The sequence below is a fragment of the Lagopus muta genome, chromosome 1 (genome assembly GCF_023343835.1).
Source record: "Lagopus muta isolate bLagMut1 chromosome 1, bLagMut1 primary, whole genome shotgun sequence".
NCBI classification, from domain to species: domain Eukaryota; kingdom Metazoa; phylum Chordata; class Aves; order Galliformes; family Phasianidae; genus Lagopus; species Lagopus muta.
The window spans coordinates 98,130,420-98,147,503 of NC_064433.1; the positions used below are offsets into that span (position 1 = coordinate 98,130,420).

Consider the following 17,084-nt stretch of genomic DNA (forward strand, 5'->3'; position numbering starts at 1 on the left):
AGGTACATTGCCCAACTTGTAGCCAACTCTATAAGGAACAAGGAAGGGATAAAAAGAAAGGAAATAAATTTCAGCTCTTGAGACTCATAAGCAAACATAATCACACAGCCTTCATTTCGCTGCAGACCAAAAGCTCCCTTTTCTATGCACTGTCATCAACACGACTAGCAGCAAAACACTTCCAGCTCTGGTTACGTGACAGCTAAATGATTGCTACAGACTAGCAGGAGGAGAGTGGAAAGTTAAGGCTGTGGGTTCCTTGTGAAGGAGGCATGTCTCAGAAACAGTACCTCTTGGGTACTGTTGTGCGGGAGGATAGATGAAAATACATAATTTAAAAAAGCAACCACCTGTATGGTTGTTTTCATGCACTACCTGCAGGAGTGACAGCTTGTGGACCTAGAGTTACTGTGCTGAATTCTCTGTTGCACACACAAGATGAATCTCAGTATCAGTCAATGGGATCTGGAAGCAGAAGAGGAATGAAGGATCCCTAGAAATCAAGCAGCCTCCTTGTTCAGTTTCTTCTGAAACAGTTCCTTACATATACTAAGGAATGCTATCTTGGAGTCAAGAGCTCTTTCTAAATGCGGCCCTGACAAAATTATCAGTTTTCTGACAAAATACTAATTCTAATGCTATATGTAGCCACATAGAAATGTGAGCACGAAATTCCATTCCACCAGTACTCCTGGGCTATGGCCCACTTGTGTTTCAGTTGTAGATCTCTGCTCAGGGACCTACACACATACACACGTACACACGTGAACACACATTCATCAGACTTCTTTTTTTTTTTTTCTTTTCTTCTTTGCTTAAACGATCACTCAAAAGTGATAAATTTTTGTTTTGTTTTATTGTGTTGGTTTTTTTTTTTTTTCATTTTGTTTTTTCCTTTTGGGAGGGTGGAAGAGGGGTGAGGGGAAGAGGGGAGAAAAGGGAAGGAATTTAATGGAAGATGATACTTTGTCATCCTATCCTGATTAGAGGTAAATTGAGTAAAAAATAAAAATTCTTTTCAACACCTTTTTGGATCCTGTGTCTACCAAGGAAACAGACTTTAACAAATTATTGCAAAACAAATTCTGTTATTGTTTTTAGTGCTCCACTGAAGCAAATACTTTCAAAAAGTATAAACAATATCTTTAATGGAAGTTATTTAATTCTGAATAGTGCAGCATATATAAAAACAATCAACAACAGAAACAACAAACAAGCAGCATAGGAGAATCTGTAAAATAATACAAGAAAATCTATATTTTGGAAGGGGACAGGAACTGGCACAGTACTTTGGCCAACAGTGCAACAGGAAACTTTTCTTAAAACAAACCAAAGTCCTGCTGTTAGCAATCTCACACAACGACACTGGTATAAGAAGAGATAATTTCTGCTTATTCCCAAAAAAGCAATTTGTAAGCCGTTTTTGATCTCATTATATCATCTTCATTGTTTCTCGCCTTTTGCGCAATAAACTCTTAGGGAGCATTAATTTTAAAAATTGCTTTGCATTTTGCAGTATAAAAAGCAGAAGCATTAAAACTGATACAATCTATGAGCACCAAGCCTTAGAAAAGGAACTATTGATCAAATTGCAACACCTCATGCTCAGAAACTGCAGTGAATTAAGGCAGTATTTAGAGGTTGTCATGAGCTGTGCAAAAACTGGCGCTTTTCTTAAGGACCAAGAGCTTGCAGAGATGTCATTGCCTGATAACCTCATCTTATGTGGGGGAAGAAATTGAATTGCTGGGTCGTAAATGCTCTGTGTGGCCGACAAGCAGCACACAACTCATTTCAATGCATTGGGCTCACAGCTGCAGAGTTTTTGGAACATAGGTGAGCCGCTCTCCCAAGCTTTTCTTACAGATCAGACTTCACCAGTGTGGGGAACTCAACTGGGACACATCCACCATCCCCCAGACTGCCCACAGGCCTGTCCCTGCAGCACCAGGGGCTGGCAGGGGGAAGCAGCTGTGTCTGTGGCCAGCTGGGCCTGCAGCCCGCAGAGTGAGGAGGGCAGTAGGTACACATACCCCCTGCACTTCGTATGACTGGCTGCAAGGATGCTCACTTCTTTACACAAAGGGACCTGGACAGGCCCCCCCCAGAGAGGTGGCTGAGTCACCATCCCTGGGTGTGTTATGAGAGTGGTGAGGTGCTGGAACAGGCTGCCCAGAGAGGCTGTGGATACCCCATCCCTAGAGGTGTTCGAGGCCAGATTGGATGAGGACCTGGGCAACCTGGTCTAATATTAAATGGGGAGGTTGGTGGCCCTGCACGTGGCAGAGGGGTTGGAGATTCGTGATCCTTGAGATGCCTTCCAACCCTGGCCATTCTGTGATTCTGTGCTTAAAAACCACAGAATCAGTGTTTGGGTATGGTGCTCAGGGACATGATTTAGTGTAGGGCTCTTGGAGTTACGGTAGTACGGTTAGGTCGTGGTTGGACTCGATGATCTTTAAGGTCTTTTCCAACCTGAGTGATTCTATGATTCTTGTAATTTTCTTGACTCCACAGACTGGTCTTATAAAAATAAATCTTTTTTTTGTTCTCTTTTTTTTTTTTTTTTTTTTTTCTTTCTTTCTTTTTTCCTAGTACTGTTTATCTGAGGTGCCATAATTTGCAGATCTGAATGCATACACACACATCGTCATAAGCATCTCCCATTTGTTCCCATTTACCCCTCGTGCTGACTACGGCCATCTCGCAGCCCCGCTGGTCAAACGTTATGAGCGAAGCGAAGTGCATCCTCAGACCCCGTGTCGGGACACCTCCCGCCCAGAAGCCGCTGGCCGGACAGCCGCCGGGAGCAGGTGGGTGTCGCTGCCGCCAGGCCCCGCACGGAGCCCGTTCTCCCGCGGGCATTCGCCGGGCTGCGGCAGCTCCCATCTCCCTCAGCGCCGAACCGGGGAAAGCGCAACCCGCGCGCGGAGACACCGCCGAGCCCGGCCGGGCAACGGGGCCTCTCCCCTGTCTCGGGCCGGACCGGGCCGGGCCGTCCTACGGGGCCGTGCGCTGACTCCGCCGCCAAGATGGAGGCAAGCGCTGCCAGCGGTGCCGCCCGCTAGGTAGCCGCGAGGCGGCTGGCCTGCGTAGGGGCAGAGGGGCTCCGGCGAGGCAGGTGCGCGGGGCGGCGCTGCCGCCGGGAGCCGCGGCGGAAGAGCTGGAGGCGGGGCCGCGCTCCGAGCACGCTGGGCGGCGGCGGCCGCGCTGGGAGTGACGGCGGGGCCTGAGCGGATCGGCGCTGCCCCATGGCGGCCGCCCGCTTCGGCGGCCCGCCCGCCTGGCGGTGACTCGGGCTCCCCCTCCCGCCCCTCCTCCTCCTCTTCGTCCGCCGCCGCCTCCTCCTCCCTCCCGCTCCGCTCGCTCAGCCCGGGCCCGGCCCAGCCGCCACCGTCGCCCGCCCGCCGAGCCCGGGGCGCAGCCGGGAGCCGCGCGGGGCCATGACGGTGGAGCAGAACGTGCTGCAGCCCGGCGGCGCCGCCAAGGTGAGAGTGTTGCCCGGCCCCGCAGCGCCGGGCCCGGCCCGGAGCGCGCCGCGATCCCCTGCCCCCGGCCGAGCCCGGGCCTAAGCGGGGCCGCTCCAGTCCCTGCGGTGCCACGGCCGGCCGCGCCGCCGCCTTCGCCTCTCGGGGGAGCGCGGTCCCGCTGGCAGCCGGGCCTGCGTCCTGCCCGCGGTCGCCCCGAGGTACGGCCCCACGCGCCGCAGGGTCTGGCCGCAGCGCCGGCTCCGGGGAGAGCCCTCAGCCGGCCGGCCGCTGCCCCGGGCTGCGTGTGCGGCCCTGTTGCGCTTGTGGTTGCGGGCGGAGGGGGAAAGGTGCAGTGCCGAGGTTGCGGGAGGGCCTGCCCGCTGCTCCGTCAGGGTGGAGGATGCTCGTGTGCGCGGCATGCCGAGGCCGAGCAGTGTGTGCGAAAGGTGACAGCTATTTTGGGGCCGTGACACATACATGGCTGTGACGCTCTCTTGCTGAAGTAGAAAAGTGGTGGTGTATTTAGGGGCTGCGTTAATGCACGTTATGAAAGGGGGCTGAGCGAATGGCAGTTACACATCTTTTAGTGTGGACCGGGAGTTGCTGAAAAATCTCTTTAGAAATGGACACCCTCTGCAGCTCTTTGCTTGTAGCAGATGGGACTGGCGAGGGGAAGACGATCCTGGAATCTAACCGCGGGGCTCTCTATTCCCCCCTGAAGGTAACTGTTGCTTACTCATGTGCCTGCCCTGCTTACAGGACAGACCTGCCTCCTCTCCCATGCTGTATTTTTTTTTTTCTGTTGCATGTGATGCTTTTGTGGGATCATGGAGGTAGGTTTGTGTTGGTGTAGTCAGGATGGAAGTTTAATGGTAGTGGTCACACTTTATAAGCAGTGATGAAGGTGTAATTGGTCCAGGTTGTGCAACTTACATTCATGAAGCTCTCCTGGAGGGTGATGCAGGTATCTCTGGGCTGCTGTTAGCTAGGAGCATATATTTTGGCAGCCTCTACAGGAAGGAGAGGGCTGAATGGACATTTTTGTCCCTTCCTTCCTTTGTTGGTATGGTTTTCAGTTGAGGAGAGCTAGCAGACTGTGTGCCGGGCTTCTGCTGGTTGGGCTTGTGCTGTGCTTTCTGTGTTTAAACGCTTCTTCCTTGCTGCTATTTATCTGGCAGTTTTCCTGAGAAGGTGTTCTTCTGCAAAATGCACTGTTGATGCTTTACTTAAATATCCCTTAATTATTGTATTGGACGTTCTGTTATGTAATCCTTGCTGAGCCTTTCTAGGGCTTGATGATCTTTCAGCAGTGCTACACAGAAAATGTTATGGATAAACTACTGCTTCTAGGTCAGGAGTTCAGGAGGATTACAGTTTCAAGAATTTCTTTACTGTGAGGGTGACGAAGCACTGGAACAGGCTGCCCAGAGGGGTGGGAGTTTCCCTCTCTGGAGATATTCAGAACCCGCCTGGATGCTTCCCTGTGCAACCTGCTGCAGGGAACTGCTTTAGTAGTGGCTTAGACAAAGGTGGTCTCCAGAGGTGCCTTCCAACCCACCTTTACGGTTGTGTGTAATAAGCTTTAAAAGCGACTGGAGATTGAATCATAAATATTATTGGGGGCCGTATGCTGGAGCAGAGAATTAATGTCAGCAAGAATTTTAAAGCTGGCATTTCTCTATGAATGCAAATTACTACAGTATCTGCAGAAGCTGTGTAAAATTTCAAACTTTTTTCATAGTAAACGTTTGTATTTTTTATTTCTGTTGAACCATCTGATTATTGTGCTGAGATTCCTTATTACCTACTTTATCCTCAGTTGCATTCTGGGGGAGGGGGAAACAAACTTGAGAATAGTCTGCAAAAAATCGTGTTTGACTCGTATTGTTATTTAGTGAGGCAAACAAATAGCTAACTGAGTGACAAGCTTTAACATTGTACAGTTTATTCTCATTTAAAAAGAAAATTTATGGAAGTACAGTGGCCTGAGGCATGGTTGGAGGGATTACCACTAGCTCATCATCTTCCCTGAGAAGAAAATCCCATGCTCCATAAATAAAGAGAGTTTGTTCTACAGACCTCAAAGTTTGTCGTGATTGTTTTCTGTTAGTGTGAGGAGACCACATCTAAACAGAATTATATTGCATTTCCAAGAGATGTCTGAGTCACCAGCATACCTTATTCACAACTCTGGTTCCCAACATTGTTCATCAGATGTTTTCTTACTGTCATACAGGAAGTACGTGTTAAGCTTTAGCAGAACTGGGAGATGCACATTTTTATTAATAAATACCCTGAGTACAAACAGCCCACTTCCCACTCAAGCTGTCTTTAGTTTATTGTACAGTCGAAGAATTTGAATCAGTTCAAAGGAAATTCTTTCATGTTGAGTGATCATCTTGATTCCTCATTGAAAGTAGCAGTATATCTTCTGGAGCAAATAATCAGTCTTTTGACTCTTGTCACTCTCAGCTCCTCTGTGATCCTGTGGTGTGGTGGGGTGTTTGTAGGCTGTCTGTTCTCACCACATGAAGCCCAGAGAATTTGAACGTGGCTGCAGAGTGTCTCTTGTGCTGTGCCCTTCTCTGGTGTGTTCCTAGAGCAGTGGGTACAAGAGCAGGGGGTGGCGAAAGGTAGTTTTCTAGTGATTGGGGGGGAAAAAAAAGATGTGGAGAAGTCAGACATGCTTCAGCAGTGTGTCAACCTAACCATAATTACTGTGACGGTCATCTTGTGACAACAGATTGGAGAAACTGGATTTCAGAGGGTGATAGCTGGTGTCTGAGCTATGTGTGTCAAGTTCTACTGCTTTTGGAGAAGGGCTGAGTGTTGGTGCGCGCATGGATTGAAAGAGTAAAGAGTATGTTTGTTTCTACTCCCCTGCTATTTCAGACTTGTGATTCAGCACTGTATTGGTAGTCTAATCACAGGAGTAGTGAAATAAAGTTAGAGGTGTCAGTTTTCAATTTTTATTTATTTATTTATTTATTATTTTAGAGAAGTGCATATCTGAGGATATTTAGCACTAGAAACAATGGATGGCATTAAGCAAGATCTAATACTGTTCACTTCTCTTTTGCTCTTTTTCAAGGTATTGAGAAAACTGTTAGCTAGTGTATGTATTTCTACTCTGCTTGACCTATGTATTTGATGTCCTTACTGGAAGAGTGTAGTCCTGTGGCAGTAACAGCTTTTCTTTGCTGAAAGCAATAGCTGCTAACTTCTTAATACCGTGCAGTTGTACATACAGAAGACGGTGCAGTTGTGTGTCTCCAGCAACAGAGACAGTGATGTTTATTCAGTTCTGAATGGTGGGAGGTGATCTCAGAGAATATCCCCTCGGCATTTGGTACATGCAGAAAGTATTTGAGAGTTGTGCTGTTTTTCACCTTGATAGATGGTGACCTTCCCAGCAGCCCTACAGCCTTAATTATCTCAGTGTTATCATCAGCTGAGCTCAGGGCTGACTGACCTGCCATTTGTCCCATAGACCTACATCTCCTCATGTGACCAGAGGCTCTCTTCCAAGTGTTCTCCTTCATCTGATAAGAGTTCCCTGCACCATGTAATGGGGCCTTATCACATATTGCCCCATGTGCAGGATGCCTGTGTGTGGGCTGTATGGCAGGCCAGCTAATCATGGTGGGTTTGGAAGTGGGGAGTTAGACCTCTTTGGCTGACATGGAAGGTTTTATGACCTCTTTTGGCCAGAGAAAGGAGAATAACCAGACTGATGTACTACCTGTGTTGTCACCAGCTACTCATTAGTTTGCGGTAATTATTTGTAGTGTGCAGTTGAGTCACCAATTTAGATATACACGTCTTGTTACGTAATTTAAAAGATGTTCATTAAAAGCCTACATACCATATGCAGATATACATTCTGTCCAGACTCAGGTTTCTGTTTCTGAAAGCTAGAGCTAGGCACAAAGACCAGTGATGACACAGAGTAGACCAGTGATGACACAGAGTAGTTTTTGAAAGTCTCCTCGGGTTGACATGTTGAATGCTTCCCTTATTATGAATGTTCTGGTGGGTTTTGCTGGCATTTTGTGACCTATTAGAATTATCACTGAGTTTGTAGCTACGTAGTTTTTTTGACTCCTGTTTTATTCGTCGTCGTTGCTGTTGTAGTAGCATAATATGCTATGAATCTGCACCTTTTTGAAACCTTTAGTGGTAGCTTAATACCTACTGCGTTCTAGAAAATCTTTCACAAATATTCAGTAATAATTTTGGTGGTGGTAGCAGGAGTTTACAACTATAATACTGTCATTATCATCTGGCTGAAACAGCATCTTTAAGAAGGGTAGGTCCCTACTTTGTGAAGAAAATACTACTTCAGAATATTAAAAGTTAAGATTTATCCTTTTTTTTTTTTTTTTTTTTTTTTTTTTTTTTTTTTTTTTAATTCTGTTAACCCTTTGCAGTAGTTTAAAATGTCTTTACGACTTCCCAAATAATCTTTAGGATAAGTCCATATCCTCAGCCATTAGGAACGGTAGCTACAAAAGATGACACAACCCATCAGCTTCTATGAAAAGGTCAAAAAGCAAATTACTCATACCTTAAAATAGCAAAATATTTCACATTTCTAAAAGTGCTTTGTAGAGGTAAGTGGGAGGATAATAGAACTGTTGCTTTTTTTGTTCTCTTACATCTTGAAAAGGTTTGAGAAGGGAGGAAGTACAATCTCTCTAATCCTGTGAAATCGTCAGTGTTTGTGGGCCTCTCTAGCTGAGGATGTAATGTAATGAGCAGGTCAGACCTGAGTTCTGATCACAAGCAGGGAAGGGAATATCATTTTTTTAAAACTTCAGTTCTTGTCTAAGTCTTTTATTTCTGTCTGAAGATTGTACCTAAGCTTTGCTAGTCCATCTATTTGGTTAATCCATGGGAATCTCACCTCATAACTTCAATTATTTAGAGGATCGCAGAATGGCCTGGGTTGAAAAGGACCTCAAGGATTGTCTAGTTTCAACCCCCTGCTATGTGCAGAGTCACCAGCCACTAGACCAGGCTGCCCAGAGCCACATCCAGCCTGGCCTTGAATGCCTCCAGGGATGGGTCATCCACAGCCTCCTTGGGCAACCTGTTGCAGTGCGTCACCACCTTCTGTGTGAAAAACTTCCTCCTAATATCTAACCTAAACCTCCCCTGTCTCAGTTTAAAACCATTCCCTCTTGTCCTATCACTGTCAACCCATGTAAGCAGTCGTTCCCCCTCCTGTTTAGATGCTCCCACTGGGTTGGGACTAGTTCAGTCTCATGGTCCTGGGTTATGGTGTTAGTGTGGAACCTCCCTGACACCGTGACCTGGCTCAGGGCTGCCCTCGGAGCACAGATCCAAATCTTGGTTGAGCTTACAGGGGTGCTTGGGATGAACATGGCCCATGGTGGAGCTCTGAAGGTCAGCGCAGTGATGTCAGTGATGGGATTTTCCAGGTGCTTGCTGGGTGCTTGTGGGTTCTTCTGTTTTGCTGTTCTTTGCTTTCTGTGGTGAGGAACTGATCTGCAGCTCCCAGAGCCTGGCAACAGCCAAGAACTGCACGTGACATTCCTGGTGTTCCTTTGCAGAAAAAAATAAACCAGAACCTTAAGGGCAATGTCTTCCCTTGCATGTTTTCACATAGGAAGATACTCCTTTTAAAGGTAACTTTTTTTGAAATACAGTTTTTCTTGTTGACATCTTGTGGTTCACTTACTATGGCTCAGATATCAAAATTCAGAGTGGTGGGACAGTGTGTCTTGTCTGTCTTGCTGGCATGTAGGCTGAAACAGAGAAGTCTGTCCTTCTCTCATATTGAGTTGGAAAGACCTGTGTGAGAGCAGCTTTGCTTTTCTGGAAACGAAAGTGTCTCGAATGCTTTCACTTTCTTGTTCTCCTGCTCAGTGCAATTGTGCAGTATGGCAAAGGTTGCATCAAGTCAGAATGAAGTCTGTTTTTTCATTCCTTTCCTTTCAGGGTTTTTTTGTTATTATTATTATTATTATTTTTTTTTAGTGGACTTGCTAAGCTTCCCTGTCTGAAGTGCCGTTGTAATATTATGGAGTCAGCAGTCAGACAATCCCAGTTTGTGGGCATTCAGCATCTCCCTCGGGGGGCTGCTCTCTGTCCCTGGGTGAGCAAAGCAGTCCACGGAGCACCACGAGAGGCTGCTGTGACAACAGATGGCTTTATGAATTTGGGATAGACTTCAGTTTAATTCCTGCTAGGAAATAAAGGCTTCTTCCATTAGGCGGTGACTGCACTTTGTCAGCTCCCCACCCAGGAGTGGAAACTATTTGATTGGAGTGCACATTAATTTCACTGAGCATGATTAAATTAATGCAACTTGCTCACAATTTCTGCCTGAGAAGTATGGGCACAGTATGTAGGCAGGGTGCTAGCTGAGGCTGTCCTTGTGACACTCACAAACTTCTGGTTGATAAAGCAAGGGTGTGTGAACACTTGAAACTCTTAACTTGGCAACGCAGTTTTCTGAACAGTATGAATCTTACCAGGAAAGTGGCTGAGGGAACTGGGATTGTTCAGTCTGAAGAAGAGGAGGCTCAGGAGAGACCTTATTGCTCTTTACAGCTGCCTGAAGGGAGGCCGTGGCGAAGTGGAAGTTGGCCTTTTATCTCACTTAACTAGTGATGAGATGAGCGGGGATGGCCTCAAGTTGTGCCAGGGGAGCTTCAGGTTAGATGTTAGGAAACATTTATTCTCTGAAAGAGTGGTTATGTGCTGGGATGGGCTGCCCAGGGAGGGGTGGAGTCATTGACCCTGGATGTGTTCAAGGAACATTTGGATGTGCTGAGGAACGTGGTTTAGTGAGGAAGTGGGGGTGGAAGGCAGATGTTTAGACTGGATGATCTTAAAGGTCTTTTCTAACCTTGGTGATTCTATGCTATCAGTTTTTTAATATCTTCAAATGTAACAAATGTTGTCACAAGTTGCATTCTGCTAATGTAACTTAAGGTTAAGTTAGGATTGTAGAAAGCAGCCTTTGTTTGGATCATAGTTGAGTGCAACCACTGCGTACAATGTTGCAGTTTTACAGCACTAAGATTTCCATGTTCTCATGGTACCACAGGCTTTAGTTCCTTTAGGACATCAAAACTTGAAGTAGATGGACAAAGGTCTCTACTGGGCATCAACAGACAAGTTTTACGCAGCTTTTTAGAATAACCCTGTCTGTCCTGCCTTTCTGTTCTTGGTATCCCAATTTTTAGAAACGAATAAAGGGAATATAATTATCTCTGTGTGCATTGGGAGTGACTGAGGTGCTCACACTGCCTTCTGGTGTGAGCTGTGGGGCTGTATCTTCTCATAAGTGACAATGTGATTATTGTCTTTTATTGGTTATTGGTGAATGTGGTGATTCCTGTGGTTCTAGACTTCAAAGTTCAGCACATTTTAAGTCAACAGTAAAATTTCTATGCAGTACTATGGAGGTAGAATTTGATCCTAAGGTAAAGACAGATTGGCACAAAATGTCATTGCAGTAATTTCAGTTGTTTAGCAATCCTAGTGAGTTCCTGTCTGTCCAGCAGTGGATCAAGCATTGTAACATTTTCATCAGCGTAGGCTTGGAATCTTGGAGTTTAAGAAGCTGTTCTTTTTTTGTTTGTTTGTTTGTTTGTTTTTTCCAATTAGTTTTCATAGCTGTTACTCTTTTGAGACTATCAAAAGAATAGGTGCTGCTCTGAAAGTAATGCTTCCTATTTTATTATGTTGGCCCACGGTGTCAGAAGCAGATGTTGGTGGTATGACAGTAGAGGATGAACCTTCTCACCAATATTTTGTTGCTGTGTGACAGATGGCAGCATAGGAGCAGCCTGGCAGAAATGGTGTCTGATATGGAAGTATGTATGAAATAAAGGTGTGTCATCAAATTCGTCCATGCAGAAAAAAATGGCACCCACTGACATTCATCAACACTTGATGAATGTCGATGGAAGCCAACCAGTGGATGTGAGCACAGTGAGGTGGTTGATGGTGTGTTTCAGCAGTAGCAGCAGGAACGTGAAAGTCAAGCCATGTTCTGGACAGCCACACACAGTGGTCACACGCCACAAAATGATGAGCATCTCGAGTCAGCTCATCTGCACAAATTGGCTACTGGTAGTTGAAAAATGTTTTTATGTGGCTGAGATCTTGTTCTGTCAAATAGTGTTGCTGTACTCTTTGTACCTCATATTGTAGTTCCCATGAAAATAAATAGGAAGCAGTACTTTCAGAGCAATATATGTGACTCGCTGAAGTTCAAGAGCATGCTGAAAGCCATCAGCACAAATGTTTTCTTGAAACCAGGTGTTGTCTTATGCTGGGACCGTTGTGAGAGATTACAACACTGAATTTTTACAGTTGTAACAGAGCTCTCGTAAGTAAAGATGCATATGTGGTATGGAATAATTTGAAGGCTGAGGTGCAAGTAGGTTAACACTGGAAACAACACCTGACATCAATTTGTGTATTATTATTATAATCATATAATATTATTTTATAGTATAATATTATATTGGATAATATAATTATACGTAATTATAATATATATTGTTGTGTAATATTTTTTTCTTAATGTAGCAGAAACATCCATATGCAATCTTTTAAATACTGAAACTTGCAGCTTTAACTTGATGCTTTTGTTTATTGTAGAGTTCTGGATAATTTTAATTGGTAGATTCTTGCTGAAAAAAGTGTACACTGCACAACATTTTAAACTGTTTCTTAATAAAAAAATATCAGTTTTATCTTGTTCAGTTTTCAGTGTAGATTGTACTTATGACAGTGTTTAAATATAGATGGTACTTATGACATCTTTGACTGAAACCTTCTTAGTCATGTAGCAAAAGCATGTGCATATAAGCTCATGTAGACAGAAAAATATATTTGGTGTATGTATTAGAAAATTCTCAGAGAGCAGTGGTGTTTTAAAGGCTTGTTACATCGTTGTTCAGTTGTCCTATATCTCTTGACTCAGTCTAGGCAGAATTTATGGAAATTAATGCGTGCTGTATAGTAGCATTATATGTCTCTGTGGCTCCTTCCTACCAATTAAGTTGTCATAATTTTGCTTGTGTTCTACCCCGTAATCCACATGGTTCCTTTTGATTTAAACAGGATGTTTACTCATCATTAGGGTCTGAAGCCTGAAAGTTTTGAACAGTGAATTGTGTAGCTGTGCTTAATGCCATTTATTGCTTTTGATGAATAGTGAGTGCTAGGCTTGAGGTTTGCACGTGGTTTCTGTGATGTTCTTCTCACAGCTGTACGACCTCAAGAGAAGTGAGGTACCTGTTCAATTCTAAAACTTTGAGTTTCAGTGAAACGGCTTTTAAGAGTTCATTTTGAAAAGTTGTATTTAACTGTGATCAAAGTGTTGCATGCAAGCTGAACATGGTATTCACATACATTCAGGTGTGTGCTGTCCATGTGCTTTAAAGCAAACAGCAGGCATAGGGTGGGTATGTGGCGTTTGTCATTCTTTGCAGAAGAGGAGGAGATGGTGAGAACAGACTCCTTTTTTCTTTTGTGTTCAATTTCATTTTATTCATGTAAAAGTGGCTTCAAAATAAATGTCTTTTGGGAATGCAGCTTCTGGCAATGATTTTTTTTTTTTTTTTTTTCCTAAATAAACACTTTCCAAAGTGCATAGGAGCAAACAGCCTGGCTAGACAACTGAATACTGTGTGTTTCCCTGTGTTCTAGAAATCTCATGTTATGACTGAGAAACCAAACATGATAATGCTGATTGCTTTTGGAGTGCTTGCAGAGTGGCATTTCCCTTCCTGGTATGCTTTCTCACTTGGACAGATGCTTTCATATTTTTCAGCTTCTTTTCTTCAAATTCCACTTTTGTCTCTTTCATGATTTGTGATTTATTAGAGGGGTGTGCTTTTTTTCATTTAAAGTCTTTGCCACCAGTGTTTTCTCTTCTTACTTGAGGGTCTTCTAATTATTTGATGGTGGTCATCTGCAAGCTTGTTTGATTCAGGCACCTAAGTTTACAGGTGTTTCTTTTTTATTTTATGTGGGATACTGGAATTAAGCCTTTTCTTTACCACAGTGTTCCTTTATTTGTTTGGAAATTGAAAAATATCTCTCATCGTAGTGAGAGGCTTTAAAAGTTCACTCTAGTCTTACATATGTCTTACAGGAGTCATATTGAAAGGCACAGAACATGTCTTGTGACAGCCCTGGGTGAGCCATAATCACCCCTTACCTGAAGCTGGCTGGGCTGCTGCATTAGGTGCCTGTCTGTTGGCCTGCTGGATAACCTCTAGCTTCATGATGTTGAGATGGACAGAGGTCCCTGTTTGTCACTGGTTCCATATCCTGTTGCCTCGGCATGTTGCCTTGGAGCTTTTTCTAGAGGTGTTGTAAAGAAGAAGGTTGTTAACTGTGCCACCTACTTTCTAATGCTGGCTGAGAGCGTGTATGCACTGTACAAGCACTTCTGTGTTACTTGTAGACCAGGGACGGATTTTGCAGCCGCCTGCTACTTCCAGCAAACATGCTGAAGGCTCTTGTTTTTCTGAGTGGAAAATGATTGAAAATTTTGCTGTTGGAGTTCAGTATTTCTGTTGTTTGATGGGGAGCGTGTTGACATCGTGTTGTTGGTAGGCAGTGCAGTTTTCATTGCAAAGAACCGTTGAATTATTTGGGTTGGAAGGGACCTTAAAGCCCACCCAGCCCCAACCCCCGCCATGGGCAGGGCTGCCCCCACCAGCTCAGCTGCCCAGGGTCCCATCCAACATGGCCTTGAGTGCCTCCAAGGATGGGGCACCACTGCTTCTCTGGGCAGCTTGTTGCAGTGGCAGCTGAGGTGCTGGCACAGGTTGTGGGTGACTTGATGCTATTGGGAGTCTTGCTCTACTGCAGAATTTCCTCATCCTCCCCTCAAGCTAACAAGGTACATTTTTTTTCAGGGTATCTTTGAAAATGCTTTGTAGGGGCAGGATAATCTATTAAATCATTTACTGATTGCTGTGAGTTATGGCAACTCTCCTTTCTGATGGACTCTGATAGCAGCCCAGGTGAGAAGTCATGAATGTGGGAAGAGGCCAGCCAAGGCCACAGCCTGGGCATCCATGTTCCAGGAGCATCTCGAGTCTGCGCTCAGCCTCCTCTGTGTGTTACCAGTGGGGCAGGGCCAGCTGCTGCCCTTCTGCCTGAGCTCCAGGAGGGCAGGAGTGCTGAGGATGCAGGGCCCTCTTCTTTAGGCAATCAGGTTAGCGACTTTTTTATTGTTTTAAATCATACTGAATAGAGAATCCATTAATGAAAGGCTTTGTCTTTTTTTTTTTTTTTTTTTTTCCTCTTCCTTCTCAAATCAGGTTGTCAGGTGAAATTGCTTTCCCTAAATGTCTCCCTGCTATTAGGTACCATGGACTGTTTGTTATAAAGACTGGTCTTAGGAAGTGCAATTTAACTTTTATTTAGGATTCTCATGCTGTTCTATTTAGAAAGACAGCTGAGTCTGTGAAATCCTTTCTGATCTCGTGGAGCTTATGTGCAGTGTACTCTTTGATGTTGGTCATTAACAGCTGCAGTCAGAGTGAGCATTCTGGTCTGGAATACTGGACAGCATGCAGCTGCAGTATGTCCTGGAATGGGCTTAGTATTTGCCTGGTGTGTAGTGCACTGTATGGCTATATCAGGAGCATTAGATCACTGCGAGTGCTGTGCTGCTGTATTAATTTTACATTCATCTTCTGTTGGAGTAAGTTTCCTGCAGTAGTGCTGAAGTAGGGCAAAGATTACGAGAGATTTTTTTCCCCTCAGTTTCTCTCAGTTAGAAATGGGATTAAAAAGAAGGCAGAGAAACAATTCAGTTTTACAAGACTGCTGTTCAACAGCAGTTTGATCCAGCCTAAGTAGTTGCAGCCTTGGTCTGGTCCTCTCCCTTGCACCAGCTCTGGCTCTCACAAAGTCAGCAGGAAATGAATTTAAAAAAAGAAGAATTTTCTGCTAGTGAGGCAAGAGCCTCCCTGGAGGTTCAGACAATGGGCAACTCTGGCTGACAGGGAGGAGAGGATGGTACCTGGCCACACATGCATGGACTGGTGCTAGCAGGGGCCACAGCCTGGAAAGCCTATCTGCCACTTCAGAAACAGCTTGCGGTCTGAGAGTACCTCTAGACATTATTATTTGCAGGTATTGCAGACTGCTGTGCTTGAGGCTTCCATACGTAGTCTGGTTTTTGCTAGAGCAGTTGATGTTGTTATTACTGTAATGGCAGAGTAAGAACAAAGGACTCATCTGGTGTTCTTTAAGTGGGATCTCTTTTGTACTGTGCAGAGCAGGGTGTGAAATTGTGATGGTTGTCTGGAGAAAAAAATCATTTAAATAAAACCCTGACCTGCTGCTGTGATTTGAAAGGTAGGTCTTTGCCTTTTGGTGACAGGTGGATAATAAATGGGTGATGATAGGGCTGTAAAGTCTCTCAAACATGAACTAAAATAACCAGTGTTTGGCATGAGATGTTAAACTGTGATTGGGCAAAGAAAAACATCTCGGAACAGGAAGCTAAAAATGTGCAGCGTTGTCTTAGATCTCAGAATGATAAATTTCATGGTTTTTTTTTTTTTTTTTAGACATTCAAAAGGACGTCTGTGATAATTGATGCAGTGAAATTATGATATTCTAGACTGTAGTTTTTCCTGTGAGGAGAGAGTCTGTATCTCAGTGATGTTGCATGGGCTGTATACTATGAAAGTTAACATTTAGCCATGATGGTGTGTGTGTGTATATATGTATATACATATATATAATATATATGTATATACATACATACATATATATATATATATATGAATGAATGGACGAGGAAAAAAGAATAGAAAAAAACACTTTTACTACAGAAAATGACCAGGAGTCGTTGTAATAATAATAATTGAAATTTATAGTGATATATACCTGAAGAGCTAGCTGTATACCTGTCATCTTCTAGCTTTTTTTTTTTTCTTTCCATGTGTATAATGTCACTGGTAATTGAGCCCATTGGTTTTAATTTGCTGCAACTTGCATATACTGTTGGCAGTATGTACTTGATGCTGGGTCTAAGCATGTGGATGTGTGATGAGGGTATGAACTGAAACTTGAGCATTCTATCAGGATGGGCATTTGCACAGCAGTTGGGTTCCCTTTAAATTTTACATAGTTTGCTGATAATATGTGTTTGTGCTTTGAAAGACCCGCCACCAATAGCTCTAGTAACCCAACAGATTTGGAGGGGAATAGAGAGACTGTTAGAGTTGATATTAGTAAGATAACAGCAGAAGGACAAGCAGTAAAACACTAGCTTGACGCTGTTTTGTTGGGAAATTCTGTTGTGCTGAGCCGAAATTATGATCATAGAATCACAGAATGGGTTGGGTTGGAAAGAATCCAAGTAGTAAAACTGTAGGGCAGTGGAGCTGGAATATACAGCTGAGTTTCAGTGCTTCTGTAGTGTGATAGGAAATGATAGAAAATCCTCTGACCATGTTTAAAGCAATGTGTTGCTTTCTGTGTGCTGTGTTACAGTATGTATATACTTAGTAGTTCTCCACTATTACTCCAATTCTTAGCCACCTAACCATTTTCCTGAAGAGACCATATAAAAAGGAGATACTTCCTCCTTCT

The 17,084-nt window shown here is 44.1% G+C and overlaps 1 protein-coding gene across 3 annotated transcripts in view; it reads left to right on the top strand.

The window, feature by feature from the left end:
• The first annotated feature begins 3,243 nt into the window (after positions 1 to 3,243).
• Positions 3,244 to 17,084, top strand: part of USP25 (ubiquitin specific peptidase 25) — an 89,943-nt gene continuing 76,102 nt past the window's right edge. Inside the window, exon 1 of one of the 3 annotated variants that reach the window (XM_048936737.1) lies at positions 3,244 to 3,488. In XM_048936737.1, the coding sequence (XP_048792694.1) occupies positions 3,444 to 3,488 (45 nt within the window). In that variant the 5' untranslated portion in view covers positions 3,244 to 3,443. Of the gene's footprint in view, positions 3,489 to 4,018; positions 4,192 to 17,084 lie in introns of those variants that run through there. The other 2 variants (XM_048936727.1, XM_048936746.1) reach the window with 2 other exon arrangements.